General features: G+C 43.5%; 1 protein-coding gene across 2 annotated transcripts in view; it reads left to right on the top strand.

The window, feature by feature from the left end:
* AHRR (aryl hydrocarbon receptor repressor) overlaps positions 1 to 26,612 on the top strand; it is a 564,251-nt gene that overhangs the window by 249,742 nt on the left and 287,897 nt on the right. For both annotated transcript variants that reach the window (XM_083188386.1, XM_083188385.1), the window contains exon 4: positions 5,509 to 5,621. In XM_083188386.1, coding sequence (XP_083044512.1) covers positions 5,509 to 5,621 — 113 coding nt within the window. The remainder of the gene's footprint in view (positions 1 to 5,508; positions 5,622 to 26,612) is intronic.

Here is a 26,612-nt window from a genome sequence, read left to right as displayed (position 1 = left end):
TTTTTCCCTAGGAGTGTATGAAATATTTTTAAATATTTTTATTCATTGTATTAAATGAAAGTAATTGTATTTTTAGACTTATACATTGTTTACCCTGATGAAGTCTTGATTGACAAAACGCGTTGGGTTGTATAACACATGTTTCCAGTGACAACTTGAAGATTAATAAACAAGTTCTGGATGAATATACGTTGTTGGCTTCATTTGACATTGGATCTACATATTTATGGACGGTTTTCCATTTTTAATAGGCGCCATACCATAAGTGGGTGTTGTTATTGTTGTAATGGTCTCCTAGCCCTCTGGGGACATTGTGGTAAGGCAGCCAACCTTAAAAGGGTCTTTAGTCTGTACAGCGCGAGTGGATTATTGGCTTTTGTATATATATATATATATATATATATATATATATATATATATATATATATATATATATATAGAAAGGCAGGTTATGGCACTCTCACGGACTCAACAAATAATCGACACGACACGATGCTGTGGGTCAACGTTTCGGAAGATTTACTTCCTTTTTCAAGACATAAAAGTGTCTTGAAAAAGGAAGTAAATCTTCCGAAACGTTGACCCACAGCATCGTGTCGTGTCGATTATTTGTTGAGTCCGTGAGAGTGCCATAACCTGCCTTTCTACATACCTGCTTCTCTGGCACCCCGGCAGTCGTCTGAGGATTTGACTGAGTGCCTGCATACTCCTGCTATATATATATAGGACAGCACTCTCCTCCTCAACTTCACCAGCCGGGGTCTCCTAATCCAGAGGGCATACCCAATGAGTATTCCCACACATCCAGATACTTGTAAATAGACGCACTCACCGGTCTTCTCTTTTCATGCTTTGTAGATTTTAATATACATACCACAGCAATAATCACATGACAATCTACCCATTGTCATGTGATTATTGCTGTGGTATGTATATTAAAAAGTGGGTCTATTTACAAGTATCTATCTATCTATCTATCTATATATATCTACTGTATATATATATAGATATATATATCTATATATATATATAGATATATATATATATATATATATATATATATATATATCTATATATATATATAGATATATATATGTAATCAAGTGGGGATGCCATTTATGATATATAGATATTCAGAAGTCAGCGTCACTACAGGACTCCATAATACATTTCAACCAACAAGAATTTCTAATGTGTCTAAGGCTTTTCAAGCCACTGGCTCGTCTTCAGGACATAAAACCAAACAGCGTATGTGCAGATGTGCATCTCCAAATGTTGTAGACACATTAAAATTCACGTTGGTTGAAATGTATTATGGAGTCCCGGAGTGACGCTGATTTCTGAATATAAATATATATATATATATAAAGGGGTACTGTCATGCGCTTCTGCTCCGAGTTGGTCTGAATCGTCAGTCACAGTTTTTTAAGGCATGTTCCTTCTCCTAAAACACAGTCCTGAATGACAGGTGGCCACTGGTTATTCTCCTGGTGGAACGTTGTTGTGTTGTCTCAAGGCAAAAATACTAGAAAATAATGAGAAATAGTGCTCTCTGGTGTAATTGGTATGTGAAATCTCCACCAAATGCGTGTCGTGCAAAAGAATATTGTGCTCATCAAAATATAAGGTGACCCTTTTTGACTCGATTTACCCTCTAGAGTTACTCTCCTGACGAAGTCCGATGAACTGCTGTATGGAAAAAACAGTGCTGGTGGCTGCCAATCATAACATTCAATATAAAATACTTCTACTTACATACAAAGCCATTACTCTGACTACGCCGACTTATATCTCTTCGCTTATCTCAAAATTTATCCCCACCCGACCTCTCCGCTCTGCACAAGATCTGCGTCTCTCATCCACACTCATTACTTGATCCCACTTACACTTGCAGGTTTTTTGTCGGACAGCACCTACCTTATGGGATGCCTTTCCACGCGCATTAAGACTCTCATCGAGCCTCCAAATTTTCAAGCGTTCCCTGAAAACTCACCTCTTCAGGCAAGCTTATCATACTCAGGACCCCTACACAACCTCCAGTAGCATTTATATCTAATTGCATCCCATCAGGACTGTCTTGTAGTCTGATGGGACTGCCATGCTATGGATTTCTATCCTTATGTATACCTCCTATTATCCCTATAGATTGTAAGCTTGCGAGCAGGGCCCTCCTACCTCCATGGGGGTTTGTATCTACTAAGTTTGTTTAATCGCTGTTGTTTCCAATTGTAAAGCTCAACGGAATATGCTGCGCTATATAAGAAACTGTAAATAAAAATAATAATAATAAAATATGTATACAAAAAAAATGTGTACAAACAGAAGCAAATCCTGCCCTTGCCACATAATGAAACCTATCCCCAGCAGCGCTGGAGCGGGGACCCGCTCATTAATATTCACTGCGAGCCGGGTCCCTGCTCTAACTACTGCTGTCAGAATGCTGGGTGGCTGGTAGGGTGCTGTCAGATGGAATGCACACCTGTTTGATCTTCCGCCAGGATGCTTTCGGCTAGGAAAGCATTCTGAATAGCTGGAATATCAAACTGGCAGTACTGTATATATTTCACCAGACTAGCTGATGTAAATAAGCAAACTGGCAAAATATACAGTAATATACAGACAGTAAATTAAAATAAATGTTAAATGGATGTATATGTAGCGATATTGAGTGATTAGGCCCCATTACTATGACACTTTAGGCCAATGTAATGACATTTTTGTTGGATGTAGGTGCGGGTTCCTGGCCGAATCAGACATTTTTTAAAGCGTCTATCATTTATAAGGCAAAACCTAGTATGAAGCTTAATACATACATTTAACATATGTTTTTAGGAGGTGTGTTTTTTGACAGATGCGACTTTGCACGGACAAAAATATTTTACCCTAAATGTAAAGATCCACATAATAATGAATAAATGCTTATGGTAATGTCCATTCTAAATATATCTTTGGCATGACACATTAGATGTAGAAGATTAGCACTTTCTAATGTTTACTATTCCTATCTTGCAACAGATACAAATTTTTCTGACCACAACCTAAAATATTTATTGTTGTATCTGGAATTATACCTGACACCAGAGTGTGTGTCCCAAAATGACCTCTATATTGCTGTATATCTCACTTGATTCAATTAGCCACTGATACTGTGTCATTTAAAATTGTGTACTACTGTGTACTATGAAAATGGTGTCATCAGTATTGCCTGTGGATGTACACTTAGTGCGCAAGTGCCTACTGCATGTTGTAAGGTCTTGTACTTTACTAGGGAGGAGTTGGACCCATAGCTGATGGCAAGCTGATAAGCATTCTTTTATCACAAAAAGAAATTAACTACAATCATAATCCATTCTTTAAAAGAATGATTATACAGAAACCGACTTTTTCTATTTGCTAGTGAAAGTTGCTTTATTTCAATACACATGTCCTCTAGTGGAAACACGGCATTTATTTATAATTTTATTAAATCAGAAATGAGAAATAACTGACTGCACCAATATACAGGTGTAAAATAGTGACTGAAAGGTTTTTTCTTCTAAGATTTACAGTATGTGCACAGGGGGTAGAAATAAAGCATTTTAGAGCAGTGGCGGAACTATTCAATTTGCGGCCCAATGCCGCAAATTTGGGCAGAGCGCCCCCACCCCCTTCCCGTGCAGCTGGTACCCCCTGCCGCCGGTGCTTCTGTCAGGTCCCGGCTCTCAGTCTCCCGGCTCCTGCAGCATATAAAAAGTGACACTCAGACAATGGCTGCCCCCATAATGCAGACAGTTTTTGAGGATGTTAGAGTAGGTGGCAGCCTCCTCTAGCAAACCTTAAAAACGGTCTTCTGTATGGGGGCAACCATTTTCTGATTGTCACTTTTTATTAGCTGCAGGAGCCGGGACCCGACAGAAGTGCCGGGCGGCAGGAGGTACCGGCCGGGGGCAGGGGCAGACGGCAGCGGGTAACCATAGCCCCGCAGACCCCCCCCCCCAGCGGCCACAATAGTTACGCCACTGTTTTAGAGCCTTCTATTCACAATAATAAATATTGTGCTTCATAATTAAAATGAAAATAAAAAAAGAACCATGCAATATGGCTGAATGAATATACAATACAATAAATCAATATAAAAATGAAGGTAAAATGTCTACAATTTAAAGACTTCAGAGAACATAGGTCCATTTAGTTTATTGAGAAATTAAACATTTGCTGTATACTTAATTTGATTTATTTGTTACAGGTGTTGATTTATTGTATTGTATATTCATTCATCCATATTGCATGGTTCTTTTTTATTTTAATTATGAAGTGCAGTATCTATAATTGTGAATATTTAGTATAATACTGGAGAACTGTAGATAAACAGATCTTCATAATTATTTTAAGGTTTGTGGACACAGGCACACCTGAGATTTGCATATTGTATTATATCTAATTAAATTTAAATAGCACCAGACCTTTAAGGGAGATTTTAGATCCTTCTCAAAGCCAAACTACTGTACATCTAAAAGAAGCACAATAGTTACCCTGATGGATCCTGTGTAGATGTTTAATTAGCTCATGTTTAGGATGGTTATCTAAAGTCTCTTTGGATTTCCCTTTATAGAAGTATTCGTCTTTCGAGATTGTGACTTCATGATAGTCTAATGCATCCATCCAATTAGGCTTCTGTGAGCTGTTCACATAAGAAACTCACAATTACAATTGCATTTGCAATCCGTTTCCAAACTCGCATTGCTTCTTCAGAGGAGGGTGTGAAAAGTAATTTGTGCACTGCAACAGGTTCTGAAAAGTTGTATCTTTAGTTAAGGTAAAATGTTGGGTACTGCTTCAGAAACCCTTGGACCCTTGGACCTCCCAATCCATCCATTCCCCCCACCCGGATTACTAATTAGGCATTTAAAAGTTTTCAATTTCTGTTATTGGGCCAGTAATGAATAAGTACCGCAAATTGACTTTTCTAATTGGATATGAATTTCATGTAACAAAATCGCATTCCCAGACTTGCACCTAATTGGATAAAGCCCTAATAATCGTTTAGTTAGTGATATGTAGTAAGTAAGTAAGTTTAATTTATATAGCGCACTTTCTCCAACAGGACTCAAGCACTTTACAGACATAAAAAAAATACACATAGGACATTATCACCTATTTAATTTACATTTCTTTGTAAGTAGACTATAACTAGATGTGATTGTATATTTAAATACCACTTTTACTTAGAGATTATGTATATATTTTTTCAATTATGCAATTTTTCAATTGTTTTCACAATCTTACACAGGTTTTACATGGTTCACATTCAAAGGATTATAAGAGCATTGATGCAAATGCTCAGCATGGTAATTCTTAAAGACTTGGAGATCTGCCAAATCATAAAAAGCAAAGTGACGCTTTAGGCTGTGAGATATGAAAGTTGCATGCTGCTCTTTCTGTGACCCCTGACTATAACACTTCACTGAGTCTATCACACTGATCAGTTCTGTTACTTATTTTTTTTTCTTCCCTCACCTTGTTTAACAGCAATTGAGGAACAGCACTCCAAGAAGCAACCCTGCCAGGCAATCAGTCACGCAATAAAAGAAGACAACCCATCCGGAGGGATTGCCATGCCAGAAGGAGACCTGCTACTAGAGGTGGGTGATAAAATGCTATCATTTCCTTAACAGTAGGCTATTAATAATTCAAAGCTTTCCCTTTGTGTACAATAGATCTTCCTCTACTTTTACACTTGGCTTGGCAAATTGCTCGTGCCATTGCAAGTATATGTCTGTTGCTGTTTAGGAAGATAAGACATGCAATGTTTTCCAACACCATGCTTGTTGTTGTTACTCAGAGAAGAAGGAACAAAACAAACACCGGAACGTGGATCATTGCGTAGAAAGTCTAAAAGAAAAATAAAGCTTGCTACAGATAATGTTAAACTTGTTTTAGCAGATATTGGAAATATGGTACTACAAATATGAATATTGGGAACATATTTAATTGCTTTATAGCTTCTATATATGCCCTTGTTTATATGCATACTATCATGCCTAAATGCATAATTAAACACTAGTGGCAGAGTGGCGCAAGTAAAAGTTACTTTGCAGAAATATGCTGTGGCTTGACGTCGCTATACAATGCATTAACCCTAAGACATGTGGGTTGTTCTTATCATTGGGACCAAATGTAGAATGTTTTTCTCATCTGGGAAAAATAAGTTGTAAAGCATGCAAAAAATGATAGAGTGGAAAGAGAGACCTGTAGCAAGGTTTTGTGTTTTATATATACCACATCCTGAGAGCTAAGGTGTGCCAAGGGAGGTGTACAATGCCTTTTACCACTTGAGACTCCACAAAATAATCTCATTTCTGCTAAGAGAGAGGATGGATTTGATTACTATCGTACCAGATAACTGGAGAGTGTCTCATAAAAAGATTTATGAGCTGCCAGATTTGGTGGAGTGACTGAATATTTCTATGGAATTTTGGCTTCTATGGGTTTTTTTCTGATGACCTATGATTTAGAGGAAGGCTGTGTAGATGGTTTCCTGCCCAAAATACTTTTGGAAGAAGCTAACTTTATCATGAAAACCACTTGAGATTTAAAAAGCCTCACATTTCTGAAAAGGCATTCTGGTATTATTGCAATGCCCAATGTAAGCTGATCCTACAGAAAACAAATGAATATTTAAGCAAACCTGAACAATCCAAATACAGACATACATTGTGCACTGTATGAGGATTATAGGAATTGTAGTCCAAAACCATTACAAATGTATTTTGAAGTGTAAATTCGTTAATAAGATCTCCTCTGTAATGGTTGGCCTCTTTGATCCCTATTTGAAAATGGCTCACATTGAGCAAAGAGTGCAACATGTTTTATTTATTTTTTTGGTACATTTATTTTAAAACAGAACTAAGCTTATGGGTAAAGCATAGACTGTTTTGTTTTTTTGCCAGGACAGTCTAAAATTTTGTACAACTTCAAATTAAAAGAATGAGAATTTTGTTTCAGCAAATTTTGGAGTAGAGAATGGGTTTTATGGACTGGACATCAGTACTGTATTTGCTAGGTTTGCAATTTTAAATTCTAGATGCTGTACACATGGAACATGCATCTTTTAGCTTTATCATCTGCTGCATTAACATTTCAAAATACAGTACATTAAGGTGAAGGGTTTTCATACAGTATAGGGTTATTCCACTCCAAATAAGCACAATATTTCAAAAAGCCAGTTTCTGATTGAAATTAAACTTGGTAAATTAATTGATGCCTTAAGTGTGAAGATATAATCAAATATTGCCCTAAGGTTCCTTTAAAGCTTCAATTTTTTTGTAATAATTTCCTATACATTTTTTATTTATGTTCACCTAATACCCCTTTTAGACATACTATCCAGGAATTACCCGGCTTTTTGACTGCTGGGTCATTTTCCATGGTGCAGCCTGCACCCTTTCACACTTACAACAGCAAACTACCAGGTGAAGCACTTCTATCCAGTAATTTGCTGAAAAACCTGGGTTGTTCTTATGTCTGAAAGGGTCTGCCCTGGGCTTAAATTCTGGGTCCTCAACTCAGGTAAAAAGAAGGGTCGGGGACTCGGATTGATGCTCGTTCATGTGCAAAAACCTGGGATTTTGGAATGTCTGAAAGGGGTATAACTGAGCTATGGAGTTGGCAAGGTCTCAATTCAAACCTCTTTTATTGGCTTTCATATGATATGTAACAGAGCAGTATGTTACAATAACAATTAAGTTATATAACTTCAATATACCAGTGTGTGTGTGTGGTTGTGTCTGTGCAGTTTAAATTAATTAACATTTTGGTTAAACTTTATAGTAGATAGTGGTACTTTCACATGATGTTTTACAAAAAAATTGAATAATAATATTCAATGAAAATATTCATGCAAAACAGAAGAATTCCTCAATTGCATTATACATAATCTCAAGAAAAAAACTGAGCCTCATTTAGCAATAAATTCTGCTTTAAAATGCAGTAAGACCATGTTGCACTGCGGCATGAAATATTTTAACTGTGCAAATAGATTTATTGCTGGGAGTGGTGTTCATCCTATCTCAGTCAGTGGAGCCAATCTAGTCCCGAATTAATATGAGGTAATATCCCACTAGACCAAGAAATGTACTAAATTGAGGCTTACATTTGAGTTAAGACCAAGGGAGGATTGCTTCGTACTAGGCTTAACTTGTCCTCTGCCTACAATGTACCCCAAATATTTTGCTTCCACCATACCAATGACACATTACTAAGGGTTGTTGGTACACATATAACCCATATACCCATAGAGACCGTAACACTGTCTCTACCCTCGGTAGTTGTGACATCAAGTCAGAGCTAAAGATGACAATGTCCTAAAAATCTGCAGCTGCATGTAAACCTAAGGATAACACTTTATACTGAAATAAGTTGTCTGGGGTAGAGAAGGCTTTTTTTGTTTTAGTAGGTTTAGTCAAAAGAATCTGCCAATATTCTTTTCTTTTTCTTTTATTTAACATTTATTTATTAAGTTTCCAATAATGACAATACAATTTAAATGCTTCATTTTCATGACTAGCATATACATATCATACATTCATTTATATGTCTTCTCTTTACAATGTATAATTCTCCGCCTATGCTTCTTGGGCACTCATTAGCCTCATCCAAAATTTTGTTATATATTTGCTCCTTCTCTCTTATTTAATTCTAAGTTCTTCCATAGTTATTTTAAATACTTGCTATTTTTAGACAGAGCAAAGGAGTGTCCCCTGAACCCTATACATATATGTATAAAAATAAGTTAATACAATAAAGCATTCAAAATAAAACAAGACATAACATATTACGTATAAGACATAGACCAGGAGGGTGGTGGGGGGGGGGGATTAAATAGAGAAAAATCAAAGGGTATAGAATTTCTCTATGGTTAGTACATAGCTTGTTCGCATCTTATTATACTTATTATTCCATATTTGGTCACTATTTAGTTCTTAATATCATTATCTAAAGTCGAGAATCTGTACTATCTTATTTTAGTCTCTGTTGGTAATTTATCTATATAGCTGCCCAATCTGTTATAGAATTGAGTAATTCCATTTTCAACATCTGGGAACAGACTCTTTCTATCGGCCAATATTCTTTTCTTAAATCGAGAAATACTTTTGCTAAATTCTCCACCAGCTAATCAACCAAGGTAGGAATCAAACTGAGAAACTGTGCTACAAAATTCCCCACTGCATGTTTCTGGGTAGGATTAAGGGTGATTTCAATGGGTCATGGCATTCTGGGACTTTCTTGGCCACTAAAGAGGGCTGACTTGCATTTTTCCTTCAAGGTTTTAACAGGTTTAAATGGTAGATTTTTAACTATTTCCTTCTACCCTCTGTTGAACCTTGTAAGTGACCGGTCCCACTACTACTATAATCTCATATTGGCCATGCCATTGAGCAAACAACTTGCTTTCGGTTTTGGGCAGAGTCTCGGAATGTCTTTCTGCCATCTCATTTTGGGGGTCTTCTCGCCAACTCAAACTCAATATTTACAAAACAGAATTACTTATATTCCCGCCAACTAAGAACAGTTACCATCCTGTTATCTCCATCACGCTTGACAACTCGACAATCTAGCCTACCCCACAAGCTCATTGCTTAGGGGTCATCCTCGACTCTGACCTGTCGTTTCTTCCCCACATTCAATCTGTCTCCAAATCATGTTACATGCATCTAAAAAACATATCCAAAATACGACCGGATCTCACACAAGACACTACCAAATCTCTTATTCATGCACTCATTATATCCCGCATTGATTATTGCAATAGTCTCCTAACTGGTCTTCCCAAGAACATACTCTCACCACTACAATCCAGTTTATATGCTGCCGCTAGGCTGATCTTTCTTGCAAGATGCTCATCGTCTGCTGATCCGCTCTGCCAGTCCCTCCATTGGTTACCTGTATCTAACCGTATTCAATATAAAACACTTCTACTAGCATATAAAGCTATTAACCATACTGCACCAGCATATATCTCTCTACTTATCTCCCATCTCGACCACTCCGCTCTGCACAAGATTTGCGTCTCTCTTCTGCACGGATCACTAGATCCCATTCACTATTACAGGACTTTCATCGGGCTGCTCCCATCCTATGGAATGCCCTTCCACGCACAATAAGACTCTCCAAAAACTCACCTCTTCAGGCAAGCCTATCATATTTAAGTTCTACATGCATAACCCTCTGAGGCACTTATGTATTATATAGCTTCCTTTCTGGACTTGTAACTTGGTGGGACTGCTATGCTATTACTGATGCCTGACCTTGTGTTTCCCTCCTATATCCCTATAGATTGTGAGCTTGCAGCAGGGCCCTCCTACCTCCAAGTCTGTCTGTTGTTACCCACTTTGTTTTATCACTGTCTACTATTGTAAAGCGTAATGGAATCTGCTGTGCTATATAAGAAACTGTAAATAAATAATAAATAAATAAGGACAATCCAAACAAATGACTGGTTGATTTATATCTATGGGTATGTATTGATTTCTTCTTTGTATTACTTAGTCATAGAAGGCGCAACTTCTGAGGTTTTCTCCACCTCATTTGTTTTTATGCTTTTAAATGTGTTTGGCAATTTATTTTTGACTACCACCTTGGTTGCAGCCTAGGAGCTGTGTGTTCTGTTCATTTGTTTAAGTTAGCTTGAATATGAAGGAAAACAGATGGAAGGTGGTAGAGAGAGTGCTGTTGTACCTGTCATCAGATGTCTCTTTCAGCTCTATTGCAGACAAGGTAAATTACTATGTACAGTAATTACCCCTAGACCCATTTATCTGTTTTTGAACGGTTTCATGAGAAGGCATCCATAGGGGTTTGCCCAAGCAGACTTTTAACTGTTCAATTGACTAATCTTTGTGCCCCATTGATCAAGTCCACACATGCAACTTGTTTAGGCAATTGCTTTAGACGTGACCAATATAGTTTTATGTCATAAACAATAAAAATAACCCAAAAACAAACATATTAATGTATCAAACTAAGCAATAATTCTTAATTTTAAAACAGTATATTGATTTGACCAGCATCATTATAGTTTAGTTTATAGTTATACATACATACTGTATATATACTGTATAGTAAGTAATTCACATATAGGATGGCTTCAAATACAGTATTTGGTAGAAACCAAATAGCATGTACAGTGTCGTGGCTCAACAGCTTAATGCCAGAGAGCACTGGACAAGGAGACCTATATTCAAGTCTCATCGGGGGCCAACTTTCTTTTGATTTTAATATTTTTTATGGTACTTATGTATTAGCACGGCGCCCAATTGGCATAGGTACGCTACCGTAGGTAAATTGCATCTCATGCGATTTTTTTTGCATGTGATGCGATTTTCCTATGTAATTTATTCAGTGCTCTCTGTCCTTGGGCGGTGCGATGCCATTTAATGTACTATACACTTGTATGACATACAATGGGATTAAAGCACCCTCCCCCCACTATCCACGCCACCCTGAAGCGTGGCGAGCGGCGGCAGAATGCGTCCTCCTGACCTTTTCATACCCCCACTATCCACGTCGGCGTGGAGTTGAATTTATATAGTGTGGCGAGTGCAGTGAGCCACCGAGCCCGAAGCGTGGTGAGCGGCCGTGGAATAAATGTAACATAATCCACGTCCCCTCGCAAGGCGCGCTGCGCTCCCCACGCTTCGGGCTTGGTGGCTTGCTGCGTTCGCCACACTATTTGAAATCAACTCCACACCTACGTGGATAGTGGGGGTATGAAAAGGTCGAGAGGACGCGTTCTGCCGCCCCTCGCGGGGCTCGCTGCGCTTGCCACGCTTCGGGGTGGCGTGGATAGTGGGGGGGTCCCTAAATCCCATTGTCTGTCATACAAGTGTATACTAAATTAAATGGCATCACACCCTATAAAATCGCATGCGATCACATGCGATTTTATGTGCGGTGCGATCGCATGCGATGCTTTGTGATGCGATGCAATGCGATTTTCTTACGCAGAATCGCCCACTAAGCTATTTGCTTAGTGGGCGCCCTGCAAATACATAAGTACCTTTTTTATACTTTTAGATTTTTCTATTAAAACAGACTAGATGGCCTGTAAGAAAATTTTGCATGCAAATAAAATACAATTAATTTTATGGGGAGGTTGGTGTTTTGTAGTAGGATAAAAGAAGAACCGCTTCATTTGTAGCCAGTTCGAGTACCCGAGCAAAAGTGATCTGTATCGACGCATCCAGGGAAAGAACTCTAGGGCCAAAAGTTAACCTGGATTTTTAAACAAACAATACAATGTTCAATTGTAAATTAAGAATTAGTTAGAAGCTGAGAAGTTATTTATTAATTTTGGTTACGAATGAAGGGAGAAAAAGGAATAATTTCTTCACCTGCCTTTGTATCCCTCAACTGTTAGTTTGCAGCCATGGCTTTGCAAGCAGGGATGTGGCTCGAGTGGGCAGTTCTCTGGCTTGTACTAAGGTCTGTGGCGCCAGTGCCAGATTAAGGTCTAAATGGGACTGGAGCTGAAAATTATCAAGGGCCTATTATGAGCAATAATAGGGGTAGTGGCCAGCACCTAATAATGTGGGGGGCATGACCAGTGTTCTGGTTGGGTGGTCTGCCCATGAGTGTGTCTCTATTTGTGTAAATATTTTCAACTAATTATAAATGCCTGAAAGACAGGGGGCTGGCATAGGAAAAATGCAGGCAGATATATTGGCGGTTGCCCTCCAAAGGTGCACCCGCAGGACGCCGATGTCCTAAGATACTTGCGGGGTGAGGAGAAACTTGGTAGACAACATTTCAGCATCTTTTATGTGGTCACCTAAGTTAATCACACCATATACCCCTTATACAAATCATGCAACACATTAGTAATGCCCATATACTGTACCTGCCTCTTATACATTATGCCACATGGAATGAGCCAAAATTCACACCGACTGAGCCAAAATTCAGACTATGGCACACGGATTGAGTCAAAATTCACATGTGCTACACAGATTAGGAAAAACTTCACATTTTGCCACATGGATGGAGCCAAAATACACACTATACCAAACAGATTGAGCAATAATGCACAAGATGCATACAGGGGCATTGCACGCCATAGGCGAGCATTAAAAATTTACACCATAATCCCCATTACATGTTAAGCCACACACCATAATGTCCATTACGTATTATGCCAAACACCATAATGCCTATTAAAAATGATGCTATATAAGTGCTGCTTACCTACATGCTCATTGCCAGGGGTTCCATGCTCATTGCAATGTGGGATAACATGCTCATTGCCAAAGGGGAATACATGCTCGTGGTAACTGGGGGACAGCCGCCGCTAGGTAGAAATGACAGCCGGGCAGAGTGCAGGGGGCTGCCCGGCTGTATCCAGAGCACTGCAGGTCCCGGCTATTTAAAAATAATACCCCTTTCACACCAGAAAATGCAGGGATTTACCCAGGTATATGGTCCCAGGGACATTCCAATGCTGGTCCCTTTTACACCAGTGAGGGGGAGAGAAAACCACCCACCCCCCTTTAAACAACCTAATACTATATCTTTGGAACCAACTGACCCATTTACATGTGGGCTTCGAATGATTTTGGTCCCGTGAAGCTGGGCCGTTTGGTTCCAGAGAAATCCGTCTTCAAACAACATGAACAGTCATGAAATTACATTTCAGAAATGAAAAAATTGGCTTACCCGCAATATCTCTAGAACCAATGAACCCATATGGACTGCGCCTGGGCCTGGTATCATAATGAAGGCCCAGTGATTTGGGTTTGAATGGGATCAACCTCGAGCTTCTGTGATGCCAGAGGGGGAACTGGCATCCGTTGGAACCGGGTGGGGGTCGGAATTAGTGGGTCCCATGTTATCCTGTGGGGAAAACATTTTAGCTTTGCCTGGCGGTATCTCTGGTTCCCAGGGAGCTAGCGATGTGGGCCTGGAGCTGTATCTCCATCAGGCCCATTGTTAATCCGGCCCTGTGTGGCGCTCATCCTGCTGTAGCTGCACAGATCTCCTAGGCTCTGCTGTCATGTCAGGTAGGGATGCCAATCCCAGGTCATTTTTTTAATCCCGGGGGTCCAGGGTTGAATAATGCTCAATCCCAGGATTTCCATGAACTCAGGTTTGGCATCCCTCATAAAAATAACCACGCCCATCCCCCACACCGGCTGTCCCGCACATTTACTTACATGAGCGGATGATCAAGAGTGGGGCAGACAGCAGCAGTGCCAGAGTACCTTGTGCCTCCAGGAGTGAGGCAGCAGCAGCAGAACGTGCGGGCAGTGTGGCCAGGAGGTGAGGTCAGGAGCAACGATGTGGCCTGCACAACGTGACCTCTGACTGTCACGTTGCGCAGAGCCGCACGCCAGGGTTGGAAATAGCCAGGCAGCCCAGCATTAGACTGTGCTTGCAAATACCTGACATATTGGGTCCAAATACCGGGATCCTGACAATCCCGATCCCAGTGTCAGGGGCAGGCTACGTTTTGTGTGTGTGCATCCTGCAGCGAGGCTGAGCTGCAGGAACTCAAAGTAACTGAGCGGGCTGGCAGGTGGAGATTGTGACAGAGGGCCTTATTTTAGTTCACTCTTTCTGACAAAATCCTTCTTAGATGGACAAAACCATGTGCACTGCAGGTGGGGCAGATGTTACTTGTGCAAAGAGAATTAGATTTGGGTGAGTTATTTTGTTTCTGTGCAGGGTAAATACTGACTGCTTTATTTTTACACTGCAATATAGATCTCACTTTGAAGTAAAACCCCACCCAAATCTAATTCTCTCTGCACATGTTACATCTGCCCCCCTGCAGTGTACATGGTTTTGTCCATCTAAGAAGGAATTTGTCAGAAAGAGTGAACTAGAATAACCCCCAGAGTCTGGGAGCAGCACTGGCGGTAATGTACCAGTGCTGCTAATCTTATTAGTGTGTGGAATCCCCCATGTTTTTGATGCAGTGGTAGGGGGAACAAAGACTGCACAGCAGTCTGGTAGCAGCAATGGCGGTTTATGATAAATGTTTATATCCCACAGTGAAACCTTGAAAGTTATAGTATAATTTCTTCCATTGTTATAAGTTAGTTATGCTAAATTGTGAAATCTACATTTTAAATGTTATTATTGTTCTATTGTTTCCTCATGTTATGCAATGCATGGGGAGATGCATTATTCCAGTGGAAAAGTATCTGACACCCCAGCGGAGAAGTATGTTGCACCCCAATACAGTAATTAACTTTGATTTGTAAACAAACAATACAATGCGCAATTGTAAATGAACAATTCATCAGAAGGGGAGAACTTAATCTTTCAAATGGTACCTCATTTATAGATTTTGGAAGTATGAAGGAAAAAAAGGGGAGTGTCACGAAAAATCATCTTCTAGAAATAATATATATGACACAAGAGATTTTTTCTATATTTAAACTTACAAAATATACATGACAAACTTTTTGAGCCAAAGACCAACATTATTTTATTTACTGTAGAGTTGTCTGGTAATATAAGGGGTTATTCAATCCTGGGTCACAACTGTCGGTACGTCCCGACAGCCATGACCCTGGACCGTTTTCGTTTTGCTCGGCTGCAAAATCACCAGACGGGATTCAATGTCCCGCCTGCAGATCATCAAAAAAGGGGCGTGTCTGTGTAAACGTAAGTGGATTGTCGAGATCCGGCCTTGATCATGACAATTCACGGCAGTTCTTGGCAAAACGGGTTCAACAGCTTTTAAAGTCGGGCCCGCTCTGTTGATCTGCCTCTTCAATGCTGTTTGTCAAGACAGCAGTGAATAGGCGCCCGCCGCTATTTCCCCGTCAGAAATAGCGTCGGGGAATGAATTCCACCCTTGGTTTCTATGATATCATTTACTAATGACCATAGGATTACGGTATATATTTTTATCCAGCTGTTACTTAGATAACTTCATATGTTTCAAAAGGCCATTTTTGCAAGATATGTAGAGCAATAGCAGAACTAAGCCCCTTATTCTAGTTCATTCTTTCTGACAAATTCCTTCTTAGATGGACAAAACCATGTGCACTGCAGGTGGGGCAGATATAACATGTGCAGAGAGAATAAGATTTGGGTGAGTTATTTTGTTTCTGTGCAGGGTAAATACTGGCTGCATTATATTACACTGCAATGTAGATCTCACTTTGAAGTAAAACCCCACCCAAATCTAATTCTCTCTGCACATGTTATATCTGCCCCACCTGCAGTGCACATGGTTTTGCCCATCTAAGAAGAAATTTGTCAGAAAGAAGGAACTAGAATAACCCCCAATGTTTTTTTTTTTACATTCTAGCTACCTATAATTCCATATACAAATGTACATATTTACATTTACTACAACCCACAATTACTAGGGGTAGTGTGGGGCATGTGCTGTATCACCACAGGGGAGCTGTCATGTCTGTTGTATCAGTAAAGGGGTGCTGTCCTGTCTACGCTATCAGTCGAGGGGTGTTGTCCTGTGTGCTGTATTACTCCAAGGGTGCTGTCCTGTCTGCTATATAAGTAAAGGGGGCAGTCCTGTGTGCTGTATCAGTCAAAGGGTGCTGTCATGTGTGTCTATTAAATCTAGGGGTGCTGTCCTGTGTGCTGTATCAGTCAAAGGGTGCTGTCATGTGTGTCTATTAAATTCAGGGGTGCTGTCCTGTCTGCTGTATCACTCAAGGGGTGCTGTCCTGTGTGCTGTATACTATAAATACAGGGGTGCTTTCCTGTGTGCTGCATCACTCAAGGGGTGCTGTCCTATGTGCCATATAATTACAGGGGTGCCCTGTCTGCCATATAATTCCATGAGTGCTGCCATGTCTACTATACAGTAATTACAGATTGACAGACTAGAATACAATCCGGACTAGTGTGAGATAATAGCTCCTTGAGTCCTGTTGGAGAACGTGCGCTATAGAAATAAAAGTTACTTACTTAGTTCCTTTATTAATTGAAGGTGCAGTCAGTAGTCCTGGAACAACACTAAAGGGACAAGGGTGCTGTACAGGGGTGCAGTACAAAGGGGGGGGGGGGGTTAATGATTTCGCACAGAGCTGCACCAAGGGTATAGTAGGTATCAAAGAGCCAACTATTGCTGAGTGTACTGGATAGTTTTACCCTATGCATTACTTTCTTGGCAGTGCTCCTAGGGGTCCTTGATAGACTATATGGTCAGAAGTGGGGATGAGCGCGTTTTGATTTCTGAAATCCGAATGCTACCGGACTTTACGCCCAAACTCAGAACCCCGTAAAAGGCAAAACATCATCCCACTGTCGGATTCTCGCGAGATCCGGAGCCTATAATAGATCAGGTATGCTCAGAGCCATCTTCAGTCCTGGAAAGGGTAATGAGAAGACATGTCTGTGTGCAGTGGATTAAAGTGGTGTGGCATGGCATGGCATGGTTTGGTGACATGTTCTGCTATATCAGTCTGGGGATGGCTCTGCTGTATCAGTCTAGGCCAGTGGTGCAGTGATGTGTTATATATTATCAGTCTGGTGGTTACCTGTTCTGCTTTATCCCGTCCATTTCAGTGGTGCAGGACTGTGCTGTATCAGTCTGGGGGTGACCTGCTTTGCTGTATCAGTCCAGTCCAGTGGTGCAGTGCTGTGTTATATCAGTCTGGGGTGACCTGCTCTGCTGTATCAATCCAGTCCAGTAGTGCAGTGCTGTGTTACAGTATATCAGTCTGAAGGTGACCTGCTCTGCTATATCCAGTCCAGTGGTGCAGTGCTATACTGTATCAGTCTTGGGTGACCTGCTCTGCTGTATCCAGTTCAGTCCAGTGGTGCAGTGTGATAATATTTAAATAAATCTGTCAGTCTGGGGGGTGACCTACTCTGCTGTATCCAGTCCAGTCCAGTGGTGTAGTGCAGTGGTTCTCAACCTCAGTCCTCAAGGACCCCCAAAAGTGCACGTTTTCCAGGTCTCCACACACAATCAAAGGTGAAATAATTAGCTCCACCTGTGATCTTTTAAAATGTGTCAGTGACTAATAAGTGCACCTGTGCACCTGCCAGGTGACCTGGAAAACATGCACTGTTGGGGGTCCTTGAGGACCGAGGTTGAGAACCACTGGTTTAGTGCAATAATAAATAAATATGAGTCTGAGGGTGACTTTCTCTGCTGTAGCCAGTCCAGTCCAGTGGTGCAGTGCTATAATGAATAAATATATCAGTCTGGGGTGACCTGCTCTGCTGTATCCAGTCCAGTCCAGTGGTGCAGTGCGATAATAAATATACAGTATCAGTCTGGGGGTGACCTGCTCTGCTGTATCCAGTCCAGTCCGATAATAAATAAATCAGTCTGGGGGTGACCTGCTCTGCTGTAACCATTCCAGTCCAGTGGTGCAAGGCTGTGCTGTATATATCAGTCCAAATAATTTGGACATGGGCCATCAGGCCAAATAATTGGCCTGTTTGTTAGGGGTATGCTCGCTGTGTGTGACACCGAACATAATATTTTACAGAGGCTACCTTGTGTTTTAGGGGTACACTAATTCACACATATTTTTATGTGTGTGACACAAATGACAGGGCTGCCTGTTGTGTATTGGGTACACACTCTGTGACACACAATAATTACAGGGATGCCCTGTTGTGTATTTGGCAAACCTCCCAACTGTCCCGCTAAACGCGGGAACGTCCCGATTTTTGGGGACGTTCCCGCGTCCCTCCCGCGGCCGGCAGTGTCCCCCCAATCTCACAGAATAGCGGCTGTGCGCATGCTCACAGCGTCTATTCGCGGGCGAAATCTAGGGCGTGGCCTAATTTGCATAAGCCACACCCTCATTTGCATACACCACGCCCCATTTTCGTACGCTCGCGGGGCTACACCTCGCGAGTGTCCCTATTCTAAGCTTCAGAATGTTGGGAGGTATGATTTGGTGCGCTTTCTGTGACACACAATATTTACAGTGGTGGCCTGTGTGTATTAGGTACACTCTGTTTGACACACAGTACTTACAGGATGGCCCTGTGTGTTTTGGGTATGCTCTGTGTGACACACAATAATTACAGGGGTTCCCTATGTGTATTGGGTACACTCTGTGTGACACACAATAATTACAGGATTGCCCTGTGTGTATTCGGTATGCACTGTGTGACACATAATAATTACAGGGGCTGTCTGGTGTGTATTGGGTATGCTGTGTGTGACACATTATATACAGGGGCTGTTTGGTGTGTATTGGGTACACTCTCTGTGACACACAATAATTACAGGAGTGCCCTGTGTGTGTATTGGATACACTCTGTGTGACACATGATTTTTCTATATCATTACAGAAAAAAAAATGGAGGATAACATATGGAAAGATCAGGACCACTTCCTCCTAGTGCTGAAGCTACTGCCACTAGTAATGACATAGACGTTGAAATGCCATCAATATTGTTTGCCATGTCATAAAGGGCATGTCAAATCCAAAAAGCCAAAGTTCAGGAAAATGACCCAAAAAAATAGGATTTTGGGTACCTACCGGTAAATCCTTTTTATCGTAGTCCATATGGGATACTGGGTTCACTACTATGGGGATTGAGACCTCCGCAGGAGAGACAGGCACATAAAAGAACTTTCAGTGTGGGTGCACTGGCTCCTCCCCTCAATCTCCCTCCACTAGTCAGTTAATGCAAAAACTGTGCCGAAGGAGAGCATGTGAGGAGTATGTGATAATGTACTGTGGTGAGATTCATCCAGCACACCCAAACAAACAAAAACATCTAAGAGGTGAATCCTAACATCTTCAGAGGACACCTGTAACTAGAAAAAAATCTATATACATATATATGTATGTATTCCGTCCTATAGAGAACAAGGCAACAAGCCTAAACTGAACTATGAAGTAGAATCTGTCAGCAGAATAGCCGCTCCGAGGCGGGCTCCCAGTATCCCATATGGACTACGAGAAAAGGATTTACCGGTAGGTACCCAAAATCCTATTTTCTCTACCGTCCAATGGGATACTGGGTTCACTACTATGGGGAGGTCCCAAAGCTACCAGAACGGGTGGGAACGTGCGGAGTCTGCTCTAGAACCGCATTCCCGAACTGGGAATCCTCCCTGGCCAGGGTGTCAAACTTGTAGAAATTCACAAATGTGTGTTGACCTGACCAAGTAGCGGCCCTGCAAAGTTGCATGGCCGACACCCCTCGAGCAGCCGCCCAAGAGGTACCTACAGACCTGGTTGAGTGTGCCTTTACTGAAAAAGGAAGCGATAAACCAGCTGATGCATAAGCCTGTTGGATAGTACACCTTATCCACCTGGCAATGGTACGCGTTGAAGCAGGTAACCCCTTCTTCTGCGCATCATAAAGCACAAAGAGGCTGTCCGTTTTTCGGATCCTAGCTGTGCGCTTGACATACCCTTTAAGGGTGAGGACCACATCCAAGGTATCTGGTATATCCGGGTGTGCCGCGCTAGAAGGGACCACAATAGGTTGGTTTAGGTGGAACCCTGACACCACCTTTGGAAGAAATTGTTGTCTAGTCCTGAGCTCCGCCCTATCGTTGTGGAACACAAGGTAAGGGCTCCGACATGATAAGGCCCCAAGCTCGGACACCCTCCTGGCCGAAGCCAGAGCCAGCAGTACAACCGGCTTCCAAGTGAGGTGTCGCAACTCAGACTCCTCCAGTGGAACAAACCGAGCTGATCTTAAGAAAGTAAGAACCACTTCCAAATCCCACGGTGCAGTGGGAGGCACAAAGGGGGGTTGAATCCTCAGAACCCCTTGTAGGAAGGTTTGCACTTCTGGCAAGGCCGCAATCTTTTTCTGGAAAAACACTGACAACGCAGAGATCTGGACCTTTAAGGATTCCAATCGGAGTCCCTTCTCCAATCCAGCCTGGAGGAAGCGTAGCAGGCTGTTTAGTCGAAAGATGGCCGGAGGCAAGTCATTCTTCTCGCACCAGGCAATATATTTACGCCATATGACATGATAATGAGAAGCCGTCACCGGTTTCCTGGCTTTTATCATGGTAGTGACAACAGAAGGATGTAGACCCTAGTGGACTAAGATCTGCCGCTCAACCTCCAGGCCGTTAAACGTAGCCGCTGTAAGTCCTGAAAGACGAACGGGCCCTGGAGGAGCAGGTCTTTTCTTAGGGGCAGACGCCACGGGTCTTCCACTAGCATGGCCTGAATGTCCCCGTACCAGGCCCGTCTTGGCCAATCTGGTGCCACCAGTATGGCTTCCGTCCCTTGATGCCGGAGCCGCTTTAGCACCCGTGCCAACAATGGGAGCGGTGGGAACAGGTACACCAATTGGAAATCCCAGGTCCAGGTGAGAGCGTCCACCGCTATCGCCCCTGGGTCTCTGGTCCGTGCACAGTACATCTCTACCTTGTGGTTCAATCGTGAAGCCATCAGGTCGATCTGAGGGAGCCCCCACAGATCCACTATGGCTTCGAACACTTGAGTGTGAAGGCCCCACTCTCCCGGGTGAAGATCGTGACGACTCAGGAAGTCCGCCTCCCAATTGTCGACCCCCGGGATGAAAATTGCAGACAGGGCCTGGACATTCTGTTCCGCCCAAGATAGAATCTTTGACGCTTCTCTCATGCAAGGCATGCTCTTGGTACCACCCTGTCGATTTATGTAGGCCACAGTGGTGGCATTGTCCGACTGGACCTGGACCGCCTTGCCCTGTAACAATGGAGCTGCCTGTAACAGGGCATAGTAGACCGCCCTCAACTCCAGCTTGTTGATATGAAGGCCTGACTCCAGTGGAGACCACCGACCTTGGAGGCGGACTCCCTGTGTCACAGCCCCCCAGCCCCTCAGGCTGGCGTCCGTGGTTACCAGAATCCAGTCCTGGATCTGGAAACGTCAGCCTGCCAACAGATTGGATGAATCTAGCCACCGCTGTAGCGATATCCTGGTTCTTGTTGCAAGGCAAATCCTTCTGCGCATCTGCAGGGGGGAGCCGGACCATTTCGTCAGAATATCCAACTGCAGGACCCTGGAATGAAAACGGACAAATTGTATTGCTTCGAATGAAGCCACCATCTTGCCTAGGAGCCTGAGGCAAAGATGGATCTGTACCAGGGGAGTCTGTAGAACCTCCCTGACCAGCTGTTGTATCGCACTGACCTTTTCCATCGGCAGAAAGACCCTTTGTTCAAATGTGTCCAGGATCATGCCCAAGAATACCATCCTTTGGGCCGGAACCAGCGATGATTTGGACATGTTCAGGATCCATCCGTGGTCTCTTAGCACTTGCATGGACAGATTGAGAGCACTGCTCAAAGCTTCTGCCGACCCTGCCTTTATTAGCAGATCGTCCAAGTAGGGCACGACATTCACCCTTTGAAGCCTGAGCAGTGACATCATTTCCGCCATTACCTTTGTGAAAACCCGCGGGGCTGTCGACAGGCCGAAGGGCAAGGCCTGGAATTGGTAATGGTCGTTCCCTAAGGCAAACCTGAGGTAGATTTGGTGTGGGGGCCAGATTGGGATGTGTAAATAGGCATCCTTGACGTCTATTGAGGCCAAGAACTCCCCTCTCTCTAGACTGGCAATCACCGACCGCAAGGACTCCATCCTGAACTTGAACACACGCAGAAAGGGGTTCAGTGACTTTAGATTCAGGATGGGCCTTGCTGAGCCGTCTGGCTTCGGTACCAGGAATAGGTTGGAATAAGATCCCTGGCCTTGCTCCGTGCTTGGCACTGGTACAATTACCTGAGACTGAAGGAGCCTGGTAATAGCCCCCTGAAGGAGAACCTGATCCTCCTGGGATGCTGGAAGGGCCGACTTGAAGTATCTTCTGGGAGGGGGTTTGTCGAATTCCAGCCTGTAACATAGAGAAATGAGACCCCTGGCCCAGGAATCCAGGCCTGAGGCGTCCCACACATGGCTGAAATGCAACAATCGCGCTCCCACCGCGAGAGATTCTCGTGGCGGGAAAACCCCGTCATGCTGCAGGCTTAGAGGTAGCCGCGGCATTGGGACGGTCTTGGGTACTGGAGGTGTTAGGCTTCCTAAACTTGCCTCTCGTGCCTCTGCTGGCATTGGAGGCGCCCCTTGCCTTGGGGCAAAACCTGTTCCCACGAAAGGACTGCTGGGAATTACCTGTGAAGGTGCGTTTTGTTACTGTGGGAGCTGATGGAAGGAAGGTAGATTTTCCCGCCGTGGCCTTGGAAATCCAACCATCTAATTCACTTCCAAAGAGCCATTCTCCAGTAAAGGGAATACCCTCCACACTCTTTTTAGAAACCACATCCGCAGACCACTGACGTAGCCACAAGGCCCGTCTGGCTGAAACCGCCATGGCCGAATTGCGCGCGTTTATTGCGCCCAATTCCCTTTGCGCCTCACACAGGATCTTAGCGGTGTCCTGAATGTGACGCAGGCTGTCGCCAATCTGGGCCACAGTCATGTCACCCAACAACCACTCCTGAATCTGGGTTGACCAGGTATGAATGGCCTTAGCCATCCAGCAGCTGGCTAGAACTGGGCGCTGAGAGGCCCCACTAGCCGTGTAAATGGACTTGAGGGTAGCTTCCAGCCTCCTGCCCGCCCCGTCCTTAAGGGTGGATAGCAACACCTTTTTAGAAAGGCGGGAGACGGATGAGTCCACTACCGGTGGCTCCTCCCACTTTTTCCTGCCCAAAGGTTCAAAAGGATAAGCATTAGTGAAACGCTTTAATAGAGTAAACCTCTTATCAGGGTTCTGCCATGCTGCCCTGAAAACAGTCTCTAACTCTGCCTGCTCAGAGAAGTACACTGGCTGTTTCCTCTGAGTCATAAAGAAAGGATCTCCTTCTGCGGATGCCTCCACCGGGAGATCTAAAACATCCCTAATGGCTCTGATAAGCGTCTCAGGACCATGTACTGCTAACTCAGGGACTGGTTCCTGCAGAACCTGCTCCTCTCCTTCCTCCAAAATGTCCTCATCGTCATCATCTGAGTCACTGGCCATCGCAGCAGCCGGCCTCTTTTGGGGCTGTGCGGGAGGAGGAGGCACGTTAAGGGTATGAAGAATATCCACCTGGCAGATAACATGGACAATTCCCTCTGAACCCTCTGCGTTTGCTGAGTGTTAGTGGAAAGCTGTGAAGCCACAGAATCCAACAATGTCTTTATGTTGGAGGCTCAAACAGGCTCCTGCTCGTCTGCCTGAGATGGCTGTGGGGGCACCCCACTGATCTGAGTGTCAGCACTACTGGGCTGTGGTGACATGCAAGCCTCACAAGTAACTTGGGACTGTGATTTGGGCACAAACTTGGTGCTACACACCATGCAAGTAAACTTTTTCACCATGATGAGACAGTACCTCTGATGCACAGCAGTACAACTCACCCCCACGCAGCCACACACGTGCACACACCACGCCACTGGATGTTAAACAGACTATGTGCTTGTTTTATGTGTGTCTTGTAACTAATCAGTGGGGAATACAGAGCAATTGGGGAACCGAGTGCACCCTTAACCTGAACTCACAGATCTGGGTGAGCTGGTAACGCTATACACAGTGATTTGAGCAACACAGTGTCTACAAACAAGCCAGATAGCGCAGCAGCGCTAAATCGCTATAAAACCTGCTGTCTCTGCCGTGCTGCAAGGACCCGGATCCACCACGCCAGTGAGGAGCCCTCTGTAATGGAGTCTGGCAGCGTAAAGAAGCAGGAAGTGACAGCGCGCACCCAACAGAGCTTGGTCCCGCTCTGAGTGAAGCCCCACCCCCCTGTACACGGAGCTGGCGCTTCAATAAATTTTATACTGACATGCAATAATGGTATAATATATATAACCTAAGGGGTGTCCCTGGTGGTCCAGCGGCAGCACCCCTATGCCAGTGTCACCAGTTGCGGGGTTCACGCGGTCCCTGCTAGAGAGCCGCCATTACTGCCCGTCATCCTGCCGCACAAGAAGTGGCTGCGGGGTCCCCTTGTGGGACCCCCAGCCTGTACTCACCACTGAAGTCTTCTGACCTGTCAGGGGTGTGCGGCGGCTAGGGGGCTTGCTCGCCACAGCGCAATGCCGTGCGGTGACAAGCCCCACACAGGACCGAATTGTCCTGTAGCAGGGTCAGCTCTGCACCTGAAGAGGCCGGGGACTGACCCTTCCCCTGACACCCACGAAGCAGGACAGCTGTGTGGTCACCACAGCGCCCCAAAATAACAAACTTTTAAAATAAATGTAGAAAATCTCTGGAGCATCCAGAAGCACTGCCTCTCCTGAGGCACATTTTTCAAAACTGACTAGTGGAGGGAGATTGAGGGGAGGAGCCAGTGCACCCACACTGAAAGTTCTTTTATGTGCCTGTCTCTCCTGCGGAGGTCTCAATCCCCATAGTAGTGAACCCAGTATCCAATTGGACGGTAGAGAAAATTAATTTAAATTGTCTGAGGAGAAACTTGCCAATATGCCATTTACGACACTGAGTGTCAGATGTGCATCCGGTATCCACCATTAGTACAGTGGGATGTAGACAATTGATGGAGGTAGTGTGTCTCTGGTACCAAATTCCATCTAGATTCCAATTCACTAGGCACTCTCCGAAATGCCAATTCTTTCCAAGGCAGGCTATGCTGTGTATCACCTGTTTCACTAAGAGGCACAATGCCAAGAACCTTTCAGAGAAATTAAGGGAAATCATTGCACAATGGCTAACCCTACTTAGACTCACCACTAATATTGTGCGGGCATTACATCTTGGCAAATTCCAGCATGTCCCATGTTTTGCCCACACAATAAATTTGGTGGTGCAACATTTTCTGAAAAGTCACAGGGGCGTGCAGGAGATGCTTGCGGTGGCCTGCAAAATAGCTGGACACTTTCACCATTCTGCAACTGCCTGACGAAGACTGGAGTGCCAGCAAACCCTCCTGAACCTGCCCTGTAATCACCTTAAACAAGAGTTAGTGACGAGGTGGAACTCTATCCTCTATATGCTGCAGAAGAGGGAGCAGCAGCAAAAGGCCATTCAAGCCACACAGCCATGACATAGGGAAAGAAGGGGAATGCACCTGACTCAAGCGCAGTGGAGAATGATTTCCATGCTGTGCAAGGTACTTGAACCCTTTGAACTTGCCATACGTGAAGTCAGTTCAGACACTGCCAGCTTGAGTCAGGTCATTCTTCTCATCAGACGCAGCTGGAGAAAAGTGAAGGAGGAGCTAAAAAGGAGCGATTCCTTTAAGTATTTAAGTCTTGTGGATGAAGCTCTTCTTTCGTTTTGCCAGGACTCAAGGGTGGTCAATCTGTTCAAATCAGACCACTCCATTTTGCCTACCATGCTCGATCCTCAGTCTAAAGCCTATGTTGTGTCTCTCTTTTTCTGGCGGACACAAGTCTGCAGAGATGCAAAGACCTGCTGGTCAGGAGATTGTCATTACTATATATTTATTTATTGACAGTTTCTTATATAGCGCACACATATTACCCAGCGCTTTACAGAGAATATTTTGAACACTTACATCAGTCCCTGCCCCAATGGAGCTTACGATCAATATCCCCAAGCACGTGTACATGCACACACATTCATTCTATGGTTAATTTTGTTAGGAGCCAAATAACCTAGCACTATATTTTTGGATTGTGGGAGGAAACCGGAGTACCCGGAGGAAACCCATGCAAGTACGGGGAGAATATACAAACTCCACACAGTTAGGGCCATGGTGG

The sequence above is a fragment of the Crinia signifera genome, chromosome 5 (assembly GCF_055691185.1).
Source record: "Crinia signifera chromosome 5, ASM5569118v1, whole genome shotgun sequence".
Taxonomy (NCBI): Eukaryota; Metazoa; Chordata; class Amphibia; order Anura; family Myobatrachidae; genus Crinia; species Crinia signifera.
Note: the sequence above shows the minus strand (reverse complement) of the source record. Positions and strands in the feature narration are given on the sequence as shown.